Genomic DNA, 26,795 nt, shown 5'->3' with positions numbered 1-26,795 from the left:
GTCCCTCAAGGTGCCACATGGTCATCTGCAGTGCATCTACTCCTCATCCTCTTAATCAGACTTGCAACAACCATCTGAATAAACTATATGGTATTAGAAAACGAATCCATCCCAACTCTGATCATCTCCTCTCCTCGACACATACCAAATTCTCCTTCTTCACACTGAGCATCACTGCATGAAGTAGTCCACCATTAAACTGACCACTTCATTCATAGACAACTAATTTACCCGTACCTGGCCCAACACCTGCCTTAATTGACCAATCTACCCTTAAATTAACCTAACCATCTCTAAGCTGTCGAACATATCCCTACCCTTACAAACCAATCCATACAATAGCCAGTGAACTTCTGCATCGATTCATCCAATCTCAACAGTGACCAAGCCATGGTCTACACTGGCAAATTCATTCCCGCATTCGCCAACTCAGTTCCTACAAATCCTTGCACTGAAAAATCAATTTTTACATACACTGAGTACCCTTCTGTATGATGACCATTTTCCCTGCAAAAATTCATCCCATATGTACACTAACAATCCCTTGCCTAGTCCCACAGAGTCCATCTTCGAACTAACTCACCCTTATACATGCTGACTTGTGCATCCCTATACTGACCAACCCATCGTCTTGCAGTGACAATTTACTTCCAGCACTGACTGACCCGCCCATAAATCAATCAATCCACTCATAAACGGACCAATTTGTCATATAACTAATCAGTGTATTGATATATTGACCAAGCTATCCATACACTTTCTGTTCCACCCTAAACAATAGTCAGTCAAACTCTTTATTTCTGTAAAATACCATAAAAGAGACAAACATTCAGAGTGAACCTATTACATACCACTTGACGACAAGACAGTGCATATGATTAATTTAAACAATACAATTAAAAAGTGACAGTCCATGTCATGGATATACCAACGGGCAATAAAACTCCTAAAAACAACAGATATCATACAATTCATAATTTCCATCCCGGGTTCCAATCAGAAATTACTGTGCAAAAGAGCGAAGTACCTTGTCTAAAGTGCAAATGCGTTAGTTATTATTTGAGAGGTCAACTGGGCATACAGTTACATTCATTAAAAAACACACAGCTGGATCAAAATCAATATTTAAAAGCACCAATATTTACAATGTAAGCAACTAAAAAGGATAGTTAAGTTTGCTTATGTACAGAAGTTTAAAAAGATGACTATTCACATTTTGTAACTAGTGACCATCCTAACATATAATCTTAATAAGGCAGGTGATCATATCTGCAGCTTTTGGGAGTGAGTTGAGGGGTCTATCTGTGATCTCCTTCTGATCGCCTATGAGTGGCCCAGAAATTTTGCAGCTGCGCACTCAAACAAGGGTCTTGAATCTGATTTCAAAATGCGCAGGGCCACTCTAAAATCTTTAGTTCCAAATTGCCTACAAACTGTGGTCAGCCATTTGTTCCTGGGTTTTGCATACGATGTGCAGGCAAAGAAAAAATGGCCAATTGATTCTTGCGGGCAGGGACAACAGGGACAACCCTTTTGCTGTGCTCCATTGGTCAACCATTAGTTTGTGAATGCATTGATTGGCAGGCTACCATACCTGAATTACATGTGGAGCTTCCTGTCAGTCAGCACCTTGGTTATGTCAAGGTAGCTTTCTACAGAGCGGCTGACTTTGAAGTCTCTAAATTCTTCAGTGAATAAATGTTCAAACCAGTAATATTAATGTCTCAGAAGAAAATTCAGTCCATATAATCAGGAAACAGTCTTCTTTATTTTCTTATTTCTCAAAGTCTCTCCTTGAGGTCATAGCATGACAGTTCATAGTAACAGGTAAGCACAAATGTTGCAGCCAACACGTGTTTCGTCTTGGGTAAATGGCCCAACGACTTCCTCAGGGCAAAGATAATATTAAAGCAGGCAGTACACCACACACTAGGTAAAACCTTTACGTGGTTCCATATACTTTATGTCTAAATATAGCTGGTATTCATCCCAATCAAGATATTTACATATGTTTTATCGTTGAACTTGGATGAATACCAGCTATATTTACTCTAAATTCTTCAGTTAGCCTGCCCTGGATGCTATCAGAATATGCATTTTGCTCAACCCATTCCCAGTAAAGTAGTTTAACCTGTCTTTTGGTGTGGGTTGGTGGACAAACAATGTTACGTCCTGAAAGACCAATACTGGACATTAGACTTTTGAGGTATTTAATCCAGCCTATTTTGTTTGTGGTATCTAGGGCACAGACCTCCTCAAAGGCGGCGGCATAGGGTTTCAGTTCCGGGGTGTTAACCATCCGCTGCCAAAACAACAGGGGGCAGAGTTTTGCTAGATCACTGATGGGTTTAATGCTCATGTCGAGCTTCAGTGAGCAGACGGGAGTGCTTTGGGGAAGAGAAGCCAGGTTTTTGAGGAACTTGTTCTCCATGGTTGTCAAGTCACTTGCTGTTGCCATACCCCACAACTTGGCCCAATAAAGGACACTGCGCACAGCCTTGAAACTATATAGTTACTGTATAGCGCTGGTGCAATTGGCTTAGTGTAGGATAGACAATGTTCCTGATGCAGAGCCCCGGTTAACTGGGGAAATTTGAATAAGGCCTTGTTAAGATGTTATTTCCAGGCCATACCCTCAGACAATTTAATTCCCAGGTAATCGAAGAATCTCACTAGGAGCAGATTTCCCGAAACAATAACTACTCATGATTTCCACTGGCTATGTTGTATCCAGTCCCAAGCCTGCGAATTCTTTGAATTGCCTACCCCACCCTATGCACTAGGTCATCCATCATATGAACTGACTCACTGCCTTCTTCGATGCATTAACTCACAACCATATCCTGTGTACTAATTACCCACTCTTCATATTGACTATTCAGCTTTATTCAAAGACTACTTTACCCTTTGTGTTGACTAGAGTAACCTAGTTAAACGTATCCCACCTTAGGAACTCAAGAATCATCCTTATTCACGGAATACTCTTTCCTATGCCTTTACTAATACATCCTGTGAACTAACTACCTACCCAAACTTTGATTACTTATTCCTAGTGACAGGCCACCCACACCACTGGCCTTTGACCCAAATAGTTCTCCCCAACTTGCCTCCTGACTACCACACCCTATGAAATGAAGACCCCACCAGGTACCCTGACTACCGCCGCTGACTCTGCCCACCTCTTCCTATGACCACCTCGTGTGACCATCTATCGCCTCACATACTGACTACTACATTGATATACGTTAAAGACACGACCCTGCTCACTTGCTGCATCCTTCTATACGTTACCTTACCCTATACGTTAGTTCACTCTGGGCATCCCTGGGGAGTGCTCTGTTACCCAGACCTTTCGGCATGAAATACGCCTTGTGCTGTTCGGTTGCATTACTGACTTAATCTTTTCGCCTGCAGGTGCATGAACCTGTTCGCCCAGTACAGACAGGACTATGGTCCCTCCCTCCTGGGCCTGTGACCGGTGTCACTCGAGAGGTATCACCAGTGGGTGTACAGGCTGGGAGCTCAGACCTCCAGGAGCAGACAGGAGAGGCGGTGGGAGGCCTCCCTGCCTGGCGTGTCCTGCTTTTAACCGAGGCCCTGTCCTGCAGTGCACTCAGCCGCATCCACAGGTAAGGACCACCGTCGGGCAGTGACGCGGGGAGGCAGAGGCAGCGAGTGGGGCATTTTCCATCACAAGTGCGCTGGCTTCGAAGCGCTAGGATTCAGCGACGACACATTAGACGTGCTCCCACTATCCGGTTTAACGGTGCATCTTTTGTTTACCTGGAGCTAATGCAAGACTCACTCAGCTGCAGGTCACACCAACTGTGACGTGTGCCTGGCTCAGGATTAGTGCATATTTCATGTCATCAAGAGCGGTGTCCTTAGAAAAACAAATACAATCAATGTAGTTTTACTACACAACATCCTAACTTTTACCCAAGGTGCCCATTGTAGGAGAGATTATGTCAATCTGTACGTTTCAGATGAATTTTAGTGAGACTGAGACATTCACTTACATCTGTAAAGTTTGTTACGTTTTAAGATTTGTTGTTACATGCTACGGTGAGAATTGCAGATTTTGCGAAGATGCTGTGTTTATAATGTTTTAAAACTCGATATTAAACTATTAGTACATTCTGTTTGGATATCGGTAAAATGGGGGCTCTCGGCGCTTCTGTCACCAAAGCTGCAGCATTGTCTGAGCGAAGAATGAATGGGGCCGTTGTTTATAGTTATCTTAAAAGGTGGATTGCAAGTAAACACGTCTCAAGACATTTTCCTCCACACAGGGTTATCCAGCTGCAAACGTGCGCCAGTGGAGCTGGCATCTGGTCCTATGCTGGGTACCTTGAGTCGGCCCCCAAGGTGATACATCGCAAAGCCTCTTGGGAGCAACAGGGAACAGGTGAGGTGGGGCAGAGAGAGGATAGAGGAAAACTGGGGAGAGTGACTAGAAATGTAAAGAGAATGTGGCGACCCCAGTAAATTAAAGAATAGGCTGACATTGCAGTAGGGATTAACCCCCGGGGACAGAGGAGAGAAGACGAGCTGTTGCGGAGAAGTGGACATCCCAGGGAATAAAAAGAAGAGGGCCTAGGTGAATAGTCTGATCCATCACTGCTGAGAAGAGGGGAGCCAGGGGAGAAGTGGAGATCACCGTGGTACTGGAGAGAAGATAAGCAGGTGAAAAGTGGAAAAGGAAGACAGCAGATATGAGAATGAGTGTGCTTAAATGTACATGCTCAGGCCTTAGAGTTGAGAAGTGAAGCCATGTGCAAATAAGAGAATATCTCCTGAGATGGAGGTGGGAACCTCATGTGCATGGAAGAGGAGTCCACGGGGGATCGAGGCAGGAGGAGAACCCCTGTGCAAAGAGGCAAAAATCATGTAGGGCAGAGGCGATAAGTGAACCCATGCGCACAGAGTAGAGTATCACAGGGGATAAAGGCAGTACGTGGATTCAGGTGTGCAGAGGAGGATACCATTGGAGAAAGAGGCAAGATGTAAACCCATATTCAAAGAAGATGATTATAGAGGGGTCAGAGGAGAGAAGAGAACCCCTGCATGCAGAAGAGGATAGAACAGGGGATAGAGTTGACCAGTATTCAAGCAAAACCTGTATTGTCCTGACCTTTCATAGAAGGCCTAAGTGTGCCAGGTGCACCTAGATTTAGATCTAATGCTCAGCGTGGTGCAGGACTCAAACTATATCTTACTGATGAGGCCTAAGTAGGCTGAAATCGGTCTGGGTTGCTTGTGTTCCTATCTGGAGGGATCCTGGCGTTGGATTTTATAGATGGACTGCTCCTACTGGAATAGGGCTGAGATTGATTTGCATAAAACAGGTCTCTGTCTAGATTAGCTTTGTGGGTGAAAAACAATGGACTGGAATGTTGCCAAATAATTGCCATTTGCTGAGATTAATTCAAGCATTCTTCCCATCACCATGGTCTTTTTTGCTTTTGTTAACAATTTGGCATAGCTATTGTTTTGCTGGAAAATATTAACTGGAGCTTCTCCTACCTGGACAGAATTGCTTCTGACCAATCAATCAATCAGGGATTTTTTAAGCGCGCTACTCACCCGTGAGGGTCTCAAGGCGCTGAGGGGGGAGGGGGGGGGAGGGGAAGGGTCGGGAAACAGTGTCCAAATGATACCTAGCCTGAAATAAAATCTGCCATCCATCAGACAACATCTTCAATGGCCAACCTCTATGACCACCTGTTAGTGGTCTTTGTTCTAAGTGACTAGAATACTCAATAGTCTAGCCATTATTATTGTGCAGGGTTCTAGTCATGTACATATCTCATGGATAGAAATCACCAGGCAAGCATACTTATTTATAAGCTATCTTCCATAACCCATATCATATGCCCATGCCGATGGTATGAGTAAATAGCCAGGCCTGGGTTCAAGCTTCATCTGATGTTCAATTACATCAAAATGTCACTCAAGGTATCACATGTTCATCTGCAGTGCATCCACTCCACATCCTCTAAGACATGAAACAACCATCCCAATGAACTATACTGGAGCATATGGTGTTACATGAACAATCTGTTCCAACTCTGATCACTGGCTCTTCACTACGCATACCAAATTCCTCTTCTTTTCACTGTTTTGTCCCTCTCTACACTGAGCATCAATGCATTAACTAGTCCATGCTTAAACTGACCAATTCATCCTTAGTCTGCTAATCAACACCTACCGTAACAAACCCTCCCTTACTTCAACATTTTATCATTAAACTGACCTATCCACCTCAGACCTGTCCAACAAATCCCTCCCCTGACAACTCATCCCTACAACAACCAATGAACTTTTGTATCAATTCATTCAATCAACAGTGACCATGCCATGGTCTACACTGACAAATTCATTCTTATTTTGGCCAATTCAAATCCCCTCCTACACATTCTTGCTTGCAATGAGAGATTAGTACGATGTGGCTAAATGCAATAGGTGGATTCACATGTATAGAGGAGGATAACATTAGCGGATGGGGTAAGAAGTAAACCCATGTTCAGGTAGGAGAATTCCAGAGGGGACAGAAAGGAGAAGAGAACCCCCTGTGTGCAGAATAGTGTAACATAGGGGAGAGAGGTGAGAAGTAGACACATGCAGGAAAGAACATGCCACCGTGATAGAGAGAAGTCAACTTATGTGCGTGGATGACAGTCCCACAAAGGAAAGAAGAGAGAAGAGAACCAATTTGGATAGAAGTGTACACCCAGGGGATAAAGGATGGAAGTTAATCCATAAGCATGGAGAAGTCAACCACAGAGTAGAGAGATGAGAAGAGAACCTATTCATGCACAAATGATAACACAGGACAGCGGTGAGACGAGAACCCATGTGTTTTAGAGGTGATAACACAGGGTACAGAGATAAGAAGAGAACCAATGTGTGTAGCAGTGATAACACAGGGAACACAAACAAGCAGGAAACCCATTTGCAAAAAGAAGAATATCACTGGGGAAAGGAGAAGTGACTGCACTTACATAGTGGAGGACACTATTTGGAATAGAGGTAACAAGAGACCGCACGTGTGGAGGAGGGAGACAGATGGGGGAAGTCAACCCAAGTACATAAAGAAGGATACCCCAGGGGATAGAGTAAAAAGTGACCTGTGTGCATAGATGAGGATATTTCACGTGATAAAGGCAAGAAGTGAACTCAGGTGCATAGACAATATTGCTGGGGATAGATGTGGGATATGATATTTACATACCTATAAAAAGATATCCAAGGAACAGAGGAGAGAAGTGAACCCAAGTGAGGAGAGGAGGATACCACAGTGGAAAGAGGCAAGAAGTGAATGCGTGTGCATGGAGGACACCTGGGGGAAGAGGAGAGAAGGGAAGGTGCATGTGCTTGGAGGAGGTAAACTAAAGGAAAAGAAGCAAAAAGGTGATACTTGTGCATGGAGGATGTCTTGGGGATAAGGAAGGAATGTAGGGCCATGAATTTAGAGGAATATACCCAGGAGGTAGAGGAGAGAAGCCAACCCATGTGCATAGCGAATGATTCCCACATGATGGAGAATAGTGCAGCCATGCAAAAGACGTGGGTCTTCAGAAGATGGATGGGAAGAGAGGGGAACACAAGATATAGGAGAGAATGTAGACTACGAGGATAAGCAGTGAATATCTAGGAAGAGAAAAGAGAAGTGGGGGCAAGTATAGTAAAGAGAGCCACATTTAGAATTTATGAGAGAGATGGCCAGGAGATGAAGAGGTGGGCACCCTGGTGAGGTGTAGACCCTGGACCAGTGTGGGAGGAAACACAAGAAAAGAGACATCAGGATATGGTGTACGGATATTGTAGAAGTTAGAACAGGGACATGAATCAGGGGTGGAAGATTCCTATGGGGTAGAGGAGAGAAGGTGAACACAGGATGTAAAGGTGAATGCTGGAGAGATACAGGTGAGTAGAGAATTCATAGAAGAGAGGTAATCTAGTGGGACAGAAAAGGTGAATGTCTGCAGGGAAAGAGATGGATATCCCAAGACATGGTAGAGACAAGGAACCTGGGGGGTATCCTAATTGAAAGAGGAGTCTGAAAAATCAGATAAGGGGGAGGCAACTCTAAGAGATAGCATAGGTAGGAAAGAGGTGAATAGTCCAAGATGTACAGAGGATAATAAACTCCAAGGGTGCAGGTGAATACCCCAAACAAAAGTGGACATAAGGAACACATGAGGAAGAGGCAAACACATCAAAATAGCAAGCATACAAGTAATGCAAAGAAAAATGTTGGGTGGCACAGGAGATATAGGAAATAAACAAATAGCCCTGGATGAAGCCTTGGCCACATATGATGACCAAGGAGGCACAGCATTGAGTGAGAAGAGATGGATACGCCTAAGAGATGGAGGGCACTATGAATTGAAGGACAATGTACGTACTCTGGAAAATAGAAGTGACAAAGAATTCAAGGAGAAGAGGTAGGGAAATTCAAGACTTATAGGTGGAAAACACCATGGGGGAGGGAAACAGCCTTCACAACGTTGTCATTACAATGTAATGCCTTTACCACACATCCATTACCACACAATGCCCAATGCCTTACCACGCATTACCTTTACCATGAATATGCCTTTACAACGCATGCCTTTTTTATTTTTTATGTTTTAGAGGTGGGTAGGGGTATTGGGTGGTAAGTGTGTTTTTAAAGTCTAGGGGTGGGCAAAGTTATTGGGTGGTACGTTTTTTATGGTTTAGGGGTGGGTAAGGATATTGAGTGGTAAGGGAATTTTTAGGGTTTGGGCTGGGTGAGGGTATTTGGTGTTAAGGGGGTTTGCAAGTGTGGGTAGGGGTATTGAATAGTAGGGGTGTTTTTAGGGTGTAGGAGTGGGTAGGGGTATTGGATGGTAAGGGTTTTTAGATTTCAGGGTAGGTAAGGGAATTGGGTGGTAAAGGTGTTTTAAGGGTTTAGGGATAGGTAAAAGTATTGGGTGGTAAGGGTCGTTTAGGGTTTAGGGGTGGGTAGGGTTAATAAGTGGTAAGTGTGTGTTTAAGGTTTAGGGGAGGGAAGGGGCATTGGGTGGTTACAGTGCTCTTAGGGTTTGGGGTGGGTAAGGGTCCTGGGTGATGAGGGTGCTTTAAGAGTATAGGAGTGGATAAGTTTATTGGGTGGCAATGTTTTTTTAGGGTTTGTGGTGGGTAGGTATTTTGGGTGTCAAAGTTGTTTTAGGGTAGGGGCTGGTGAGGGTATTGGGTGATAAGGGTGTTTTTAGGGTTTACTGGTTGGTAGAGGCATTGGGAGGAAAGTTTTTTTTGAGGGTTTAGGGTTGGGTAGGCATATTGTGTGGTAAAGGTGTTTAATGGTTTGGGGGTGGTTAGGGACATTGGATGGTAACAGTATTTTTAGGGTTGAGGGAGGGTAAGGATATTGGGTGGTGATGTTATTTTAGGGGCAGGCAGAATTTTTAATTCTGCCAGAGGAATTTAGTAATTCCGCATTACTCTTGTAACACCGAATTGCTAAATATATCTCCTCCGCTCAACTCTGCTGGCGGAATTAATATCCCCTTGATGAGACATGTTGGCAAACTCTCTAAATGGCACCTAGTTTCGCACAAAGGGCAGCGCTTCCATGACAAGCACTAAACAAAAATGCCAAGCTCACAGGTAGCAGTTTCTGTTTGGGTGTGGGCTGCCCCAAAGGTAATTCCAAGAAGTTGTCTGGGTGTATTTTTTTGCCAGCCAACCTTAGACCTCTATGCCGCAGAGCAGCGTGGATCCGAAATGGGAAACGACCAGCACCTCAGTCCAGGCTTCACTCTGCCAGCCACAGCCATATCTCGTCCGGTGCTCCATCAAGATCCCCCTGGGAGATACTATTACTAATGAGGAAAGGTGGGGGAGTGGGTGCATCAAGCACTAAGAGAGAGGAGGGGGAGGCACAGCACTGTCTGTCATAAAGTAAGTAACTGCTTCTACATTATGTACTAGCCGTAATATATATTTCATTGCATAGTGCAAAGTCAATGAGCCATGACTTTGGATACTTGGTCCGTTGGCTGGGCTTCAAAGTACTTTGCTGATAATAAAGTGACTCATCAAAGTTCATAAAGTGTGACAGTCGGCTTGTGATTCCTGGCTCCAAACCCGAGTGCTCCTACTTTGATGTTCATGCGTCATCAATTTCCTACTAATGTCGTGAAAAATGAATAAACAGCTGTGGTACAAAGAGTAAATCTCCAAGTTCCACAAATGCTTGGTTGCCGCATCTCCAGTACCTGAACAGCAGAAGATCCTAGCATGCAATGCTGGATGAAAAGTACTCCAGCCCTGCTTCTGGAAATGTCAGAAGAGGACCTGAAATATCCTGGGACAAGCCACACAAAGGGCTAGGATTCCTCTAGAGCATTTCTAGACATCTCCTGAGATGCTGGGGACAAAGAGGGAAAGGGCTGTGTAATAACGTAAGAAGGAGGGTAGGCAGAGTTGATGGTGAATCCAAAAGGTAGTTTATTCTTCAGTTCATTCAGGAGTCTATAGTTACAGGGAATTGTAACTTATAAAATAGTTGTAGCAGTAGCCCCACTGGGAGCAGCATCCCAGCTGCTCCGCCCACATACATCAACTGACATTTCACTCTACCAGACACAGGATCATTCAATGACATCACAATGGCTGAGCAGCAGGGCACAGAATACAAAGGAAGGACTAAACATTAAGAAGAGCAGGATACCACACACCTTCCTACTTTAAGGAGACAATAACAAACGATAGACCATATAGGATGGAAATAAAAACAAATAAGTAAAAGGAGAAGAAATACAGAGCGAAATAACACACCAGCAAAAAACACACTCTCCCCTTCATAAAATGGAAATAAATGTGCCCCAAAAGATGCAACACAGTGTCCTGGGAAAGAAAGCTATAAGAAATAACACAGAACAACACACACACACTCCTTTCAATACAATGAAATAAATGTGCCCCAAAAAGGATGCAACACAGATGCCCAAGTAAAGAGTGGTGCAGAACCAGGGTGCCAAAAATTAACACAGTAAAAAGTAAATGAATAATAAATGTGGGCGCAAATACCCAACACAAGTACATGCAAAGAGGTAGGAACATAACCCCGAACATAGGTTTGAGCGCACAAAAGTCACCTAGAACAACTAGTAAAAATTGTGCAAAAAGCTGCACATCACAAAATGCAATTGGAGAACCAAAGTGACCCCTCAATATGATTTGAACATACAAGTAAAGTAAAGTAAAGCCCACCACCAATGGGTGCAAAAGCCCATCACAAGTAAATGCAATGAGGTAAAAAAATAACCCCGCAAAAGTTTTAAGCCCAAAAACATGACCAAGAAAGAATTGCGCTACAAACTGCATGTCAACAAAAAAACCTCACTTTAACATTCGGGTGTCAAAATGCCCCATCAACATGGCTTGAGCATTCAAGTTAAGTAAAGCCCACCACCAATCAGAAAAGGTTTGAGCACAACAGAAAAATGCCCACACCTGCAAATAGACGCAAAGTTAGGGGCGCAATGTGCCCCATCAGAAAAGGTTTGAGCTCAACATCACGCTCACCACCAGTCAATCCAAGCAAAAGTTTCAGCGCAACAATCTGCTCATCAACTAAATTCAAGAGTTGGGGATCGCAATATGCCCCATCTAAAAACGATTTGAGTTCAAAATCATTGTCACCACTATAAAATACAATTACATAAGAATCAATATCTTCCAACTCCATGAGTAAATCAAACAAAGTTAATAAATATTAATTAACAAGAACACTGCCCCAGAACCAGCAACAGTGTTAATAGTTTAGGATGCAACATCGAAATCCCAGCACTACTAAAAGTACGTAAAGTACAAGTGACAGCACAAAAGCATCAGCGATAAAAAACATGTTGAAAATAGGTAAGTGGGTAAGTAAATAGAATCCAGCTATACAATGCAGGTAATGCAAAAGTATGCACAGTCAAGTCAATTTGTGCAGCATGTCACCATGTTAGAAATGGCAAGAATATCAAAGTTAAGAAAGGCATTCAAACACATGCAGGACACATTCAGCAGGGCACACACAACTAGGTAGAAAATCAGAATAGCACTCGAAGTACTTCTCAAGAGTCTGAGTTAAGATAACTACTCTACGAAGTGCGCTTATCCCCTGTAAAAGCAAAATACAGGTTAATGATTTCAAATGACATTTAAAGTAAGCCAGAGTACCAGTTTCCTTTTTAAATGTTGATATCAAAGCTGTCTGCATCAGCATCAGAGTTCTGCATGTGGAGTACACGTCCCTCGAAGAAGATATTCTTCTTTTTCAACAATGTCCTTCAGAAGGCTGAGTTACTACTGCTTGAAGAGGAATCTGTAGTTGTGAGAACAAATGAAGTGCACAGCAACATTCCATAGATCCTGATGAGAAGTGTTGTCAAGGGAAACTCAGGGTTCACAGACTACCATTGATGTGTGCACACATAATCCAGAAGGCACAGAAGGAACTATGGGGCAGATTTATGTGGGACTTGCGCCCCTTTTACGCCGCCGTTGCGTCACTTTTGTGACGCAGCGGCGGCGTAAACCCTGCGCCACGTTGCGCCCGATTTACATCGTGACGCATCTATGGAGATGCGTCACGGTGTAAAGCCCTGCGCCACGTGAAACCTGCGTCAGGTTTCATGTGGGCGTTGCGACACAGGGGGGGGCGTTCCGTCGCAGGAACGCCCCTGAAAAGTGACTCAGTGAAATCTATAAGATTTCACTGAGTCACTTTCCCAACGCTGATGCGTCAAAGCCCTGCGCCTGCTTGAAGCAGGCGTAAGGCTTGACGCACCATGTTAGGGATAGGGTAGGTTGGAACAGTGCTGGGGTTGCGTCGCGCTTGCGACACAATTTCAGCACTGCGCCAACCTTACACCGGCAGATACATCACGCATCTGCTTGTCCTTGCGCCACGATGCACCGCATTGTAAATGCGGCGCATCTGCGGTGGCGCAAGGGCAAACTTGCGTGACGCATCTTCCCTGGCGCATCCATGCTGATTTGCAGGGATGCGCCAGGGAAAATAAATCTGCCCCTATGTGCCTCACACACAGCTGACCGGGCTGCATTCCAACTACGTCACTACGAACTCCTGTAGTTCTGGTTGCTTGAGTAAAGAACACATAGAGGGAAGCGCAGATGCATGCACCAGGAATGTATATGGAAACAAACATTGCATTGTGGTGTAATCGCGTGACTCAGCTGAGGCCCAGATCATTTCAAATATCACATTTTGAAGCGTAAAGGTGAAAGGCTTAAACTAAAAAAACACATGGTGCCTTCACATTGAAAATACGTTTAAAAATGCTGTTTTCAAACAGTGTAAAGGGCAAAAAGTATTTACAGACTGTCACCAGGGCTCACCGGTAGCTTAATAAACAGCATCATACATTTCTTGCATGTCACTCTTCGTGCTGCTAGAACAAACAAATGAAAGGAGCCAGAACAGGTAAATCAACAAAGTGCTGCTGTCTGCTTTCACACCGCCACACGGTGGGCCCAGTATTCACAGAGCCAACCTGCAGTTGAAATTTAGGCAGACACAAAAGGCAGGTACAAAATGCCCTTCTTACATGAGGTGACTGCAGGCTTGAGCAGTGTACTTTGATAGAGATAAAGTAAAGTGCCCCAGTCAAACGCCCACTTCCCGACTGCTCAGTGGTCTCCGCTTTTTCATTGAGTTTGGTGTAGCTGCCTTGTTTCAAAGTACACGCAGCCAGCAAGCACACTGTTGAATCAAAGAACAACATCAGTACCACCAGAAAAAGTCCTTGTTGGCTCCAAAGGTATATTAACTCAGAAGCCATTGTTAAAATGACCTGGGCTGAGGCTGTCCGATGGAAACAGACACCAGTGGGGCTTCCAGGCGCATATCCTCATAGCAGGCCTAAACAAGTATTCTGAGGAGTACTCTTATTGTCTCTGCTCCCCTGTTGCAGCAATCTTGATTCCTGTTAAGTTTCAGGGGTGACCTTTTCTCCACTGTAGGTCCTTTTCCGCTCGTCACCAGTGTAATACAGTTATAAGAAGGAGGTTAGGCAGAGTTGATGGTGAATCCAAAAGGTAGGTTATTCTTCAGTTCAATCAGGCGTATATATTTACAGGAATATGTAGATTATACGATAGTTGTAGCAGTAGCCCCACCAGGAGCAGCATGCCACATACCCCAACTGACATTTCACTCTACTAGACACACAGGAACATTCCATGACATCACTCACGCAATGGCTGAGCAGCAGGGCACAGAATACAAAGGAAGGACTAAACATTAAAAAGAGTAGGATACCACAGGCTGCTCAGGCCCAGCTTGTGGGATGAGCTAATGATGGCAAGTTGGGGAATAATGGGACGAGCGCCGTCCAGACACTGGTGCCTCTCGCAGAGGCAAGAGCCTTGCATGCCAAGAATGTCCGACCATGATTTGAATATGTCCTCTCCAGTGACACGGTTGATCTGTGTGTTCCCTGGAGCTTCTTCTTGTCACAATGCCTCTTGCTTCTTAGAGAAGTGCTAATCACCCATTCTGTAGGCTTCCAGACTCCCTTCATTGTCCTAGATTAATCTGGGTGGTAAAGGGGTATGTAGGGTTTTGGGTTGGAAGGGGATTGGGTTGTAAGAGTGTTTTTAGGGTTTAGGGGTGATTAAGGCTATTGGGTGGTAAGGGTGTTTTTAGGGTTTAGGGGAGAGTAAGGGTATTTGGTGGTAAGGGTGTTTTTAGGTTTTAGTGGTGGGTGGGGGTATAGTGTGGTAATGGTGTTTTTACGGCTTATTTATGGGTAAGGGTATTGTGCTGCAAAGTGTATTTTGAGGGTTTCGCTGTGCGTAAGGTTATTGGGTGGTAAGGGTGTTTTTAGGGTTTAGGAGTGGGTAAGAGTTTTGGGTGGTAAGGGGATTTTTAGAGTTTAGAGGTGGGTAAGGGTATTCGGTAGTAAGGGTGTTTTTAGGGTTCAGGGGTGAGTAAGGTTATTGGGTAGTAAGGGTGCTTTCAGTTTTCAGGGGTGGATACGGGTATTGGGTGGGAAAGAGGTTTATAGGGTATAGGGGTGGGTAGGACTATTGGGTGCTAAGGGTGTTTTTAGGGTTTGGGGGTGAAAATATAGGGTGGTAAGGGTGTTGTTAGGATTTAGTGGTGGGTAGGGGGTTGGGTGGTAATGGTTTTTAAGATTTAGTGATAGGTAGAGGTATTGGGAGGCAAGGATGTTTTTAGGGTTTAGGGGTGAGTAAGGTATTTTGTGGTAAGGGTGGGGGATTAGGGGTGGGTATGTGTGGGTATTGGGTGGTAAGGGTGCATTTAGGGTTATGAGGAGGGTAGAAGAACCGGCCAGTAATAGTGTTTTCAGGGTCATGGGGTTTATAAGAGATTTGGGTGGTAAGGGTGTATTTACAGTTTATGGGTGCGTAGAGGAATTGGATGATAAGGATGTTTTAGTGTTTAATGGTAGTTAAGAGTTTTGGGTGGTAAGGACATTTTGAGGGTTTATGGGTGGATAATGGTATTGGGAAGAAAGGGTGTTTTTAGGATTCAGGGGTGAGTAAGGATATAGGGTAGTAAGAGTGGTTTTAGGATTTAGGGTGGGTAGGGGTATTGGGTGGGGAAGTTGTTTATAGGGCTTAGGAGTGGGTAAAGGTATTGGGTGGGAAGGATGTTTATAGGTTTTACAGGTGGGTAACGGTATAGGGTGGTAAGGGTGTTTTTAGGGTTTAGGGGTTGGTAGGGATGTTGAGTGTTAATGGTGTTTTTAAGTTTTAGTGGTAGGTAGAGGCATTGGCTGTTAAGGGAGCTTTAGGGTTTGGGGTGTGTAAGGTATTGGGTGGTAAGTGTGTTTTTAGGATTTAGGGGTGGGTAGTGATATTGTCTGGCAAGGGTTTTTGAGAGTGTAGGGGTGGGTAAAGATATTGAATGCTAAGGGTGTTTTAGGGATTTGGGGTGGGTAGGAGCATTTGGGTGGTAATGGTATTTTTATGGTTTAGTTTTGGGTAAACGTTTTGGGTGGCAAGTGTGTTTTTAGGGTTTAGTGGTGTGGAAGGGTAGTAGGTGGTTAGGTTCTTCTGTGGGCGCAGTGCTGGCCGTAATACAGGAGGACCACTACACCCGTAATCAGGCCCTGTATCGTTATCAGGGTTTCATTGTCTTTAAACAATGATTGAACACAATTACCCTTTATAAGTAGTCAGAATACTGTTAAATTCAGATGTAATTAAATACGAATAAGGAATAATCCAGAATCAGAAAGGTTCCTAAATTAACTGTCATTTACAGGGTACCGAGGCAGAAGCAGAATCATAGAGTACAGTGCAAAAGTGTAAAAGTAGCATATCGATGGTACTAAATAGTGAAACCAGAATATCATGGGTAGCACCAATATATAGAAGAATATTGAATGTTGTTACTAAGTGAATCATTTTCTTTTGTAACAATATATGTACATTTTAAATAACGTTTACTTTAACATCATTGTATTTAGCATTAATTTTGGTGTGTCTTATGTTATAATTTTGTAACTACAGTTTCTTTTTAAATGCACTTTGAGTCGTCTTATATGTATGTGTTTTTTAATAAATATTTTGTGACAAATAAAATTTGGTATTCTAAGGTTGTTGGATTTTATAGGGTTTTGGATGAATAATGATTTAATAAAATATATTTTTACTTTTGTTAACTCAACTGTAAATTATAATAATGATATCTTTTTTATTTTGAAATTATATTTTATTTCTGGTTCTTAGCATTTATAAGGCTTCTGGATGGGTAGTTTGCATTTTATTTTAAAACTTTTTAACATTTGTAAATATTTTTTAAGTAGTGAAAAACATTGTTTAAGTTATTTTCTCAGGTTCTTCAGCTTCTACTGTTTTATTATTTTTAATTCCAAATTAGAAACACTAGTAATTTTAAAATTTGATACATAGATTTTATTTTGGTTCTTTGGCATTTGTAGAGGTTTTGGGTGGGTAGTATTTTAAATTATTTGTTTCTAAGTTTTGAAAATGTATGGTTTGAGTTGTATATTATAATAATTATGAATGTAATATTTTGATTTACATTTTATTTCAGGTGTTTAGATTTAGTAAGTGTTTTGTGTGGTTGATGTGCTACTGTTTGTAAAAAATAGATATATTTTTTAAATAAAAAAAAATTGGGGGCATTTCAAAAGATATTTTGAGTGGTGGTATCAAAATGTTCTTAAACATTTGAGTTTCTATTTTTAAGATTTTTTTTTTAATGATTTTTACTCATAGCAAATATTTTATTTTTTGCCCTCTATTATTTATATAAAATTATAATATAAAAAATAATATTAAAATCATATTTCCCCAATATAGCTCAATTTGGAGTGGGACTAGTAAATCTATCAATGCCCACATAGTCCAGCCTTTTCCACAATGTGACTAATTTTGGAGTAGGAATAGTAAATCTAACCCCTCCAGAGTCCAACCCTTTGCAAATTTGTTTCATTTGGCCTGGGAATTGTAAATCTGCCCTCCCTGTGTCCAATGCTTTCCTCAGTGTTGCTTAGTTTGGAGTATGAATAGTTAATCAGAACCCCCTTGCCCTGGAATCCAACACTTTCAGCAAAATTGCTTAGTTTAGAGTGCCAATAGTAAATCATAGAGTCCAGTGCTTTCCCTGGTGTTTCCAAGTTTGGACTGGGAATAGTAAATCTGACCCCTACTCCGTCCTACAATCCAAAGTGCTCACCAATGTTGCTTAATTTGGAGCGAGAATAGTAACTCTGATCTCCCCTTTAAGCCCTCAAGAGTCAATCACGTTTGTTGATGTATGCTGGTCCTTCATTGTGCAGGGCCTTGTAAGCATGGATCAGCATTTTGACGTGGCATCTCTTCTGGATCGGGAGCCAGTGAAGTTTCTTGGGGTGGGGTGTTGTTTGGGTCCTTCCAGTTAGTGATGTTCATCATGCATCTGTGGAAGTTAGCTCTGGTGGTGGAGGGGTGTTCGGACAGTGAGAGGATGAGTTGGGTGTCATCGGCATAGGAGATGATGGTGATTTTGTGCGAGCTGACAGTGTCCACCAGGGTGGTCATGCAGGAAATGAAGACATTGGGGCTGATGGATGATCCTTGGGGCACTCCGGAGATGATCTTCTTGGGCTCTGAGGTGAACGGTGGGAGACCGGTACTCTGGGTTCTACCGGTCAGGTAATCTATTTGATGGAGTCTCCCTGGATCCTGATGCAGTGGAGTCTGTTACCCAGAATGTGATGGGAGATAGTGTCAAATGTGGCTGACAGGTCTAAAAGAATGAGGACTGCTCTTTCTCCATGGTCCAGGAAAGCCCTTATTTTGACAGTGGCTACGATCAGGGCTGTTTCCATGCTGTGATTAGCTCAAAATCCAGATTGGAAGGGGTCCAGGAGCTTGTGGGTTGCTGTGTGTTGGGTGAGTTGCTGGTTGATCTCTTTCTCAAGGACCTTTGCTGGATAGGAGAGCTGGGAGATGGGCCAGTACTTTTTTGGTTCGGCTGGGACGGCAGATGTTTTTTCAGAGGGTTTCCAGTTCGCAGGGAAGGAGAGGTGATGGAGGTGTTCCGGACTTCCCTGCGCTCGTTGCTGATTGTCTTGCTTCTGAGGTTGAAGTCATGGTGGGGCAGGGGTCTATGGGTGCTCCATAGTACATGCAGTCCATAATGGATATAGTGTCTAGGGTGGTGTGGAGGTCCCAGTTGGTGAGCAGGTGTTCCGGGTTTGCGATTGTGGATGTGAGGTTCTTGATAGTAGAATAGCAAGTGTCATACAAACAAGGAAAATCATCCCTATGAATGCTGTTCGGATACTAAAATACCACAATTATCAGGGTGTAATTGCCCTTCAGGGCTCTGGACCCCGTTCCCACTGGACCTACTGTGCTAATGGTAGCCATGCCCCTGGAACTGGAGATATTTGGCGAAATAATATTTGTGACACATTTTAAGGACACACCAAAACAGGGAGTTAAAGATTACACATACTTCAGTCTAGCAATCACTTTGACCACATGGCTACTACCATGAGAAATCAAAAAAATGCACTGTCATTTAATACATCCGCAGCTTACCTCAAGCACTGATAATTTCTCAACTAAATCTGCAGAGAACAAAGGGTGGTGCCGCGCTTTAGAGTGAAGGCATAGTCAGGCGCCAGAGAAAATGAACCTTCACCCATCTCCACCCAACCTGTTCAACTGGATGTAGCATATGTTTAACCTCTCTAATCCCCTATCAGTTCGGAAGAACAGCCGAGGGGTGGGGAGTTAGCGGAGATTTGAATTATTTGAGAACTATGTGAGCATGATATAAGCTAAGTGGCTTATTTATGAAAGCCCTGTGTCACTTTGCACCACGCAAAGTAGTACATGCATGACACAAGGCTCTCATGAAGATTAATGAAGCCAAGCAAAGCCACCCTGTGTGGCTTTGAGTGACCTCATAAATCATGAGTAAGCTGACACAATGGAAAACATAAATCTGTGCCCAAGAGGTGTTCCGTCGACGTTGCAGTGGTTTTTCCAACGCAACACCCATGAAATTTGATGCTGGCCAAGATTTTCAAAGTGATCTAGACCTAGGGAAGCATCAAATCTGTTGCCTCCCAAGGTGAAGCGTAGCAAGGAGAAATATGCTAATTTCTCCTCGTTTTTTTCCTCTTTCCATATGTGCTGCATTCTGCAGCATACATAGAAAGAGGGAAATGCCTCGTATGATTGTTTGTGTGCAGGAAGGCACTCTTTCCTGCACAAAAACAATCCTGCCGGCTTTGGAGGCACCCTGACCCCATGGTTCAAGGGTGCCTACCTTGGTGCTAGTCTGTCAAAAAGCGCAGGCAGAAATAACAAGAATGCACTGTATTAGATAAATATTGTGCATTCCTGCCCATTTACTGTGGCGCAGGGTAGCGCAGCAAGGTGCCTTGCTGAGCTGCCTTACACCAAAAGCCCATAACTGAGGCCTCAAATGAAAACTATAGAGGGGTCTTCATGCCAGACTTACAATTGTTGATCAGTGTTTCATGTAAAGTCAACTCATTGCTGTAACTGGTACATTTTAACTTAAGTTGCGTTAGTAACGGGTGAAAAACATTCTGGTACAAGTAGCATTTGTGAAAGGTATTGGGGTGTCTTTTGCATTCAATAATTTGATTTGCAGTGCATAATTGAGGAATACTATGTGAAACTGTTTTTGCAACTCTTTTTGAGTGTGTTTAAATGCTACTACAGCAATTAGCAAGAGCAACATTTTCTGGGAGAGACATGCAAAATTTGCCCATATAAAGTCTAGGGGGCAATTTTTATGAGCCCCTTGTCCCACCAGAGTGTCACTTTCTGTGACACTTCGGCAGCGCAAACCTTGAAATCATATCTATGAGGCTACGCAAAGCCACTTTGCGTGGCTTTGAATGGTCTCATAGATATGGAGTAGGGCAAAGAAGCACAAATCACTGTGTTGCCTTACTCTGCGCTCAGAAGGTGTTCCATGGGAGTCATGGTGGGTGTTTCCATTCAACACCCATGGATTTTAATGCTTCCCCCAGATTTACAAAGCCATGTAAACCTGGGGATATACCAAAACCTTACCTCTCCCAATGTAAGCTGTAATGAGAAGAACATTTTTTATTTATCCTCATTTATTCCTCTTTCCGTGGGTACTGCATTCTGCCAAAGCTAAAAAATGGCATTTGGTGGTCACTGCTAAAGCCATAATCATGGCCATAGAGATTAAGAAACTAACCAGGGAACATTAGGCTGCCTGGCCATACGTGGTGCCTTTTCTACTCACAGAACAGGAGAGAGGTCCATAAACCTGCTCCATTCATAAAGCTGATGTCTTTGCAGCTAAAGTTAATCGCTTCCTTTTTATCTACAGCATAAGCTGCTCATTTATACTGCAATGAACTGAAGGCAGAACTATTAACAATCTGAATGGCTTTTTTGCTTAGGCCACACCCAGTTGAACCTATTAATTTCTAATGCAACAGCGTAGGCAGCCCTATACCCTTAGGGACTTATTTATGAGATTCCTGTGCCACTTTTGCACCACGTAAAGTGGTACATGTGTGCCGCTGGTGTCTCAATCCTTGAGTATGGTGATGTAGTGTAAATCACTGTGTTGCCTTACTCTGACCCAAGAGCATTCCATGGGTGCAATAGCCATGGAATTTGATGCTGCCCCAGATTTACAAAATCATGTAAACCTGTGGAAGCGCCAAATCTGTACACCTCCCGAGATGAGGCGTAACGAAAAGAAATATATTTATTTCTCCTTGTTTTTTCCACTTTCTATGTATACTGCATTCTGCAGCACACATAGAAAGAGGAAAATGCCTCTTAGGATTGTTTTTGTGCAGGAAGGTGCCCCTTCCTTCACAAAAACAATCCTGCATGCAATGGTGGCACCCTTGCACCAAGGTGCAAGGGTCTCTACGTTGGTGCGAGGCTACCGAAACAGTAACAATGCAGGGAAAAAGGACAGGAACTTATTGTATTGCATTAATACAATGCATTCATGCCCTTTCATTTTGACGTAGGGCAGCACAGCAAGGTGTCTTGCTGTGCTGTGCTATGCCAAAATGCCATAAATTAGGGCTTTACTCTTGAATTACTGGCACCACATATCATCTGGGAGTACTTTTAAAAAAACATGTTGTTATCTCCTAATCATGCATAAAGTACGTCCGAATTCAAACAATAGTGACCTAGGAGTTTGCTCATAGAACTAGACCCATATTTACGAGGCACTTACCCCACTGTTGTTTTATGTGGCAACTGTGGCGCAAACCACAAAATCATATTTATTAAATCGCGCAAAGGAATGGACTCATACATACGGAGTAAGGCAAGGCAGTGCAAATCAATGTGTTGCCTTATGGTGCGCTAGAGAGACATGCCATGGATGTTGCAGTGGGTGTTCCAATGCAACACCCATGGATTTTGATGCATCCCAGAATTGCAAGATTGTGGAAACCTCTGGATGCTCAAAAACTTATGCCTCATCAGGGGAGGTGCAAGGAGGAGAAATATCACAATTTCTCCTAATTTTTTTACTCTTTCTATGTGTGCTGCATTCTACAGCACACATAACAAGTGGAAATGCCTCCCAGAATTGTTTGGGCAGGAAGGTGCTACTTCCTGCACAAGAGCAATCCTGCATGCAATGCAAACACCTTTGCACCATGGTTCAAGCGTGCCTTTGTTGGTACTAGGATGCCGACACAGTGCCATCACAGGGGGGAAAAACAGGAATGCACCATATACCATAGATACGGTGCATTCCTGCCCTTTCTCTTTGACGCAGGGCAGTGCAACAAGGTGACTTGCTGCACTGCCCTGCATCGAAATCTCATAAATCGGCCCCCTAGTGTTTGGAGGGTTGTTGAGCGCATTATTTCAGGGTTGTACATTTTGTTTTATTGTAGCAACCTTTGCATTGCAGTTTGTTTTTCAATTGCCACATTTGCAGTAAATATTTGGCTTCTTGTAACAATTTAGGGGCATAATTATGACAGGCTTGCGTCAGGTTTGCACCTCGGAAAGTGGTGCATGTGTAACGCAAGCCTTTAAGTCAGATTTATGAAGCCTTCCAAAGCCACATTGCTTGGCTTTGAATGGCTTCATAAATCAGGAGTAAGGCAATGCAACCCAAATCCCTGAATTGCCTTACTCTGCGCAGAGAGGTATTTCTAGGGCATTGTGGTGGGTTTTCCCATGCAAATCCCATGGATTTTGATGCATTCCCAGATTTACCAAACTTGGTAAACCTGGGAATGCGCCAAGAAGCTACGTCTCCCCAGGTGAGGCGTAAGGAGGATAAATATCTTTATTTCTCCTTGTTTTTTCCTCTTTCTATGTGTGCTGCATTCTGCCCAGTGCCACTGACTCTATGGATTGCTTTTATGCAAAAACAATCCTACCTGCAACACAGGCAACCTCCAACCAAGTTGCAAGGGTTCCTGCATTGGTGCTAGGCTTCTGTAACCGCGCCATTGCAGGGGGAAAAGACAGAAATGAGCCATATTGCTTAAATACAGCGCATGCCTGTCCTTTCCCAGTGACGCAGGGCAGTGCAGCAAGGTGACTTGCTGCACTGCCCTGTGCTAATATTCCCATAAATATGCTGCGTAGTTCACATATATCCATAATGAATTCTAGCAAAATAGTTCTGCATAAAACATACATTGCAGACAACAGTTATCTCCTCAAACTGAACTGTCAGGTAACATCACCTGTAAATTCCATTTCCATTTGTAAACTTTATTTCGATCAAAAAGATCATAAAAGTCGCATAAAATAGATTTAAACAGTTAATAAAAGACATAAAAAAATAAATTTGGACAGCTAATAAAAAACATTAAAAAGCAATTAATTTAAAATGGACCAGGACAGAATATATATAGCAGCAAGACATTATTTAAAACTAAGACGCTTAATCCACATTGCATGTAAAAAACGTGAGACAGCGAATACTACAACAGTACTTGTGTCACTAGCTAAAATGCGATAGGCTTCAGTACATCTTGTAAATCCTAAACTCTTACGTAAAGGGATAAGCCAATATTTCCTAGGGGCTCTATATGCGACACAAAGAAATAATACATGAATTATTGACTCAGTCGACCTTCCGCAAGCTGGGCAAGTTATTTCTGTGTGTTTTGACCAGTTCTTAGTAAAATCCCTGAGTGGTAAGGTACCCAACCTGAATTGAATATATAATTTCCTCGCCAAAGGTGCTTGCAATTCATTCAGGAATGGCTCAAAGGAGTACTGGTCTTTGATTGTTAAAAATTGTCTTGAAAGGCTGCCAAGAGTTTTAGTTCCTTGTAGTACGCTTAGCCTGTACTGTCTATATGCCTGAACCAATTTTACACGAGGAAGCATCAAAGAAAATGCCTCAGGATTGGTCCAAAGTTCAGGCAAACCAATCTTGAAGCACATTTCCTCGATATAGACAAGTTAAGGAAACTTCTTAAAAGTGCATAATGCTAGTATTAAGCTAAGGTCACGACAATAAGATCTTAGCTCCTCTGTGAGCCACACTCTTCGCCAATATGTTAAAGGACGTAGGCCTGCTTCTTCATCTATAGGTCGAATTGCCAGATCAAAACGTAATGGGATTAGAGGGGTACTTTGCGGTAATCCCAATAAAAGTCTAATAAACTTGTTCTCGATTAGAGAAAGACTTTTCATCTGGGAATGGCCCCACGGTTCAGTTATTGCACAGTAGTAGTATTTTCCCAAGCAGTTTTTCTGGCTGTTTCCAAGCTACATATGTCGGTATAGACAGTGCCATTAGGATTATGCAATTCTATAGCCACAGCTTTTTTTCGCACAATTATGGATTTTCTGCGGTGGCGGCTCCTCGTATCGTTATTGTCATTATATTTTTCCTATTTAGTCAGTGGCCTGTGTGCAGTGTGGGGTGGGGTGGGGCTGGCAGCACAGGGGGATCCATGGTGCTCAGACCAATCACAATGCTGCATTGCAGTGTTGTGATTGGCTCATGGGAGCCTGTATGCCAGGTGCTTCCTGCACTCGCCGGACAGCAGAGGAAGAAGGAAGAGGATGCAGGGGAGGCAGCAGCCGGCCGGCCTTAATAAAGTAAGCTGTTTTTTAATGAATTAATCCCCCCACCCCACCCCCCGTGCGGTGCAGCCGCTACTGATAGTGCGCATTTTTCATAGTTCATCATCGTCTGCATAATCTTCAAATTGTAACAAAAAAAGTGTTTGTTTCTAAATCAAATGGATCGAAAATTACTAACAACGTTGCAACATATGTTCACACGCTGTGGAAAACCCTTCACAAAGGTGAACAGCTAATTTTTCAGTCGCTTATTTTAGTTTTTGGTTATTAAACTGGTACTAATGAGGTGAAATATTTTCCCAGACAGTATCACCATGTATAAAAGTTACAAATTAAGGAAGAAACACTAACAAGTAAGCTGCATAATGCTGTATAAATTCCTGGATACAGAGAATAACATGTATTCTGGGGCAGCATCAAATTCCATGAGTGTTGCATGGGAAAACCCACTGCACTGCCCATGGAACACCTCTCAGGCGCAGAGTAAACTAAAGCAGCTATGCCATACTCATGATTTTTAGGCCACTCAAAGTCATGCAAGGTGACTTTGTGTGGTGTCATAAATCTAAATGAGAGTCCTGCGTCACACATGTACCACATTTTACGTGGTGCAAAGGTGATGCAGAGCTCTCATAAAAAAGACTTTTTAGGGCCAGAATATAATTTTCGCTGGACCATTTGCACCAGAATTTTCATGTGGTGCCGAAATCATACCGAACCCATTAGTACTCTTCACATTTGCAGTTTCGTTGTGCATAGAAAACCCTGTAAAAGGTAAACCCGCAGAGAAAAATATGGATACATTTGCCATTGTGCACATTTCTGCAAGTGGTAAACTTGTAGAGAAAAATGCATATATATTCCAGTCTGGCTGGGTCAGATTCGAGAAAAAAACAACCTTTTTATGCTGGTCATCCTGCTTGCAGCAGATTGTGTGACCAATAAATCCACCAATGGAATAAAACATTAATGCGCTTAGCAGTTTTTCCCTGTTTGGTTTTACCTCCACATTCTGAGATTTGCAGGTTGGAACTGGGCCAACTGTGTAGAATTTATTTTTCTTTTAAAATGTATTTACCATTTTCATCAATAACAATCGTTTGGTACATGTTCACAATGCAGCAGTTTGATGCCATAAAAGAGAATACTTTAACAAAGCGTACATAGACACTTTACCCCAGTCAAAGTTGAACAACGACTCTATACACAGTGAGACCTCAGATACAATGGAATGCAATTCCTGCTTACAGGTAAGTAACTGAACTGTCACATTTTAATATGATACATGAAATTTCAACCAACCCCAGCGGGGACTATCCCAGATAGCGTTTGTGATAAAGAAGGTTGAGCAATTTCCAGCAAATAGCTTTCAAGGGACCCCAGATGTCCTTAGGTCTTGAGGTCGAAGGCAATGTAGAGGAAAACAATCACTGTTAGTGTTGCAGTATATCAGGCTGCTTAACCATGCTTTTACAGTGGGGGCACGCCTGCTCCCCCATACCACAGCTATTTTCCTTTTTGCTAATAATAATGCTATTGAGGTGTATCTACGTAGCTGTTTGGGGATGTTCCGAACATAACCTAAAAGGGCAACTTGTGGTGTGGGCTGCAGGTCCAGGTCGGTCATCTTACACAATGCATTGTATACTCCCCTCCAGTATGCAGCAACTTCGGTGCAATTCCAGGTCATGTGGGCAAAGTCCGCATGCAGGCCCTGCACTTAGGACATGTGTGTGGTCTGGAGTGGTCACTGGAATGAAGTTTCACAGGAGACATATAAGCTCTCCACGGGAACTTAAAATGCAGCAACTTATGTTTGCTATTCAAGGAGACTTCCTTGATTTGTGAGCAGCTGAAAGCCCATTGCATGTCATCAATAGGGTGTCCCAGATAGCGTTCACAAACTGCTTGGATTTTAGTGTCTCTGGCTGGTAATAGTGATATAGCGGTTTTGTTCAATTTGGAAATTAAGTGGTCTCCCTGCGTGCTAGTGATCAATGTTGTCAGCTGCATAAAAGATTCCGTCTCTAAGGGAAATTCAGGCAATTTCGCCCGAAGCGCGCAGCGCAATCTATTGAGTGTGAATTTGTCCATGAATGAAGTGGTCCGGAATCTGTCATCCTCTGCGCTATGAAATATCTGCCCACTGGGGAATAGGTCCCCGAAAGTGCGTAATGCATATCGGACAAGTGTTCTTTGGACAATCG

The 26,795-nt window shown here is 43.1% G+C and overlaps 1 protein-coding gene across 1 annotated transcript in view; it reads left to right on the top strand.

The window, feature by feature from the left end:
• The first annotated feature begins 3,449 nt into the window (after window positions 1–3,449).
• LOC146857259 (uncharacterized) overlaps window positions 3,450–26,795 on the top strand; it is a 220,295-nt gene continuing 196,949 nt past the window's right edge. Inside the window, exon 1 of the mRNA XM_085647024.1 lies at window positions 3,450–3,629. Within this exon, the coding sequence (XP_085503150.1) occupies window positions 3,450–3,629 (180 nt within the window). The remainder of the gene's footprint in view (window positions 3,630–26,795) is intronic.

This window comes from Triturus cristatus, chromosome 3_2 (genome assembly GCF_964204655.1).
Source record: "Triturus cristatus chromosome 3_2, aTriCri1.1, whole genome shotgun sequence".
In the NCBI taxonomy this organism is placed as follows: domain Eukaryota; kingdom Metazoa; phylum Chordata; class Amphibia; order Caudata; family Salamandridae; genus Triturus; species Triturus cristatus.
The sequence above is the reverse complement of the archived record's forward strand: the minus strand, read 5'-3'. Positions and strand labels throughout refer to the sequence as shown.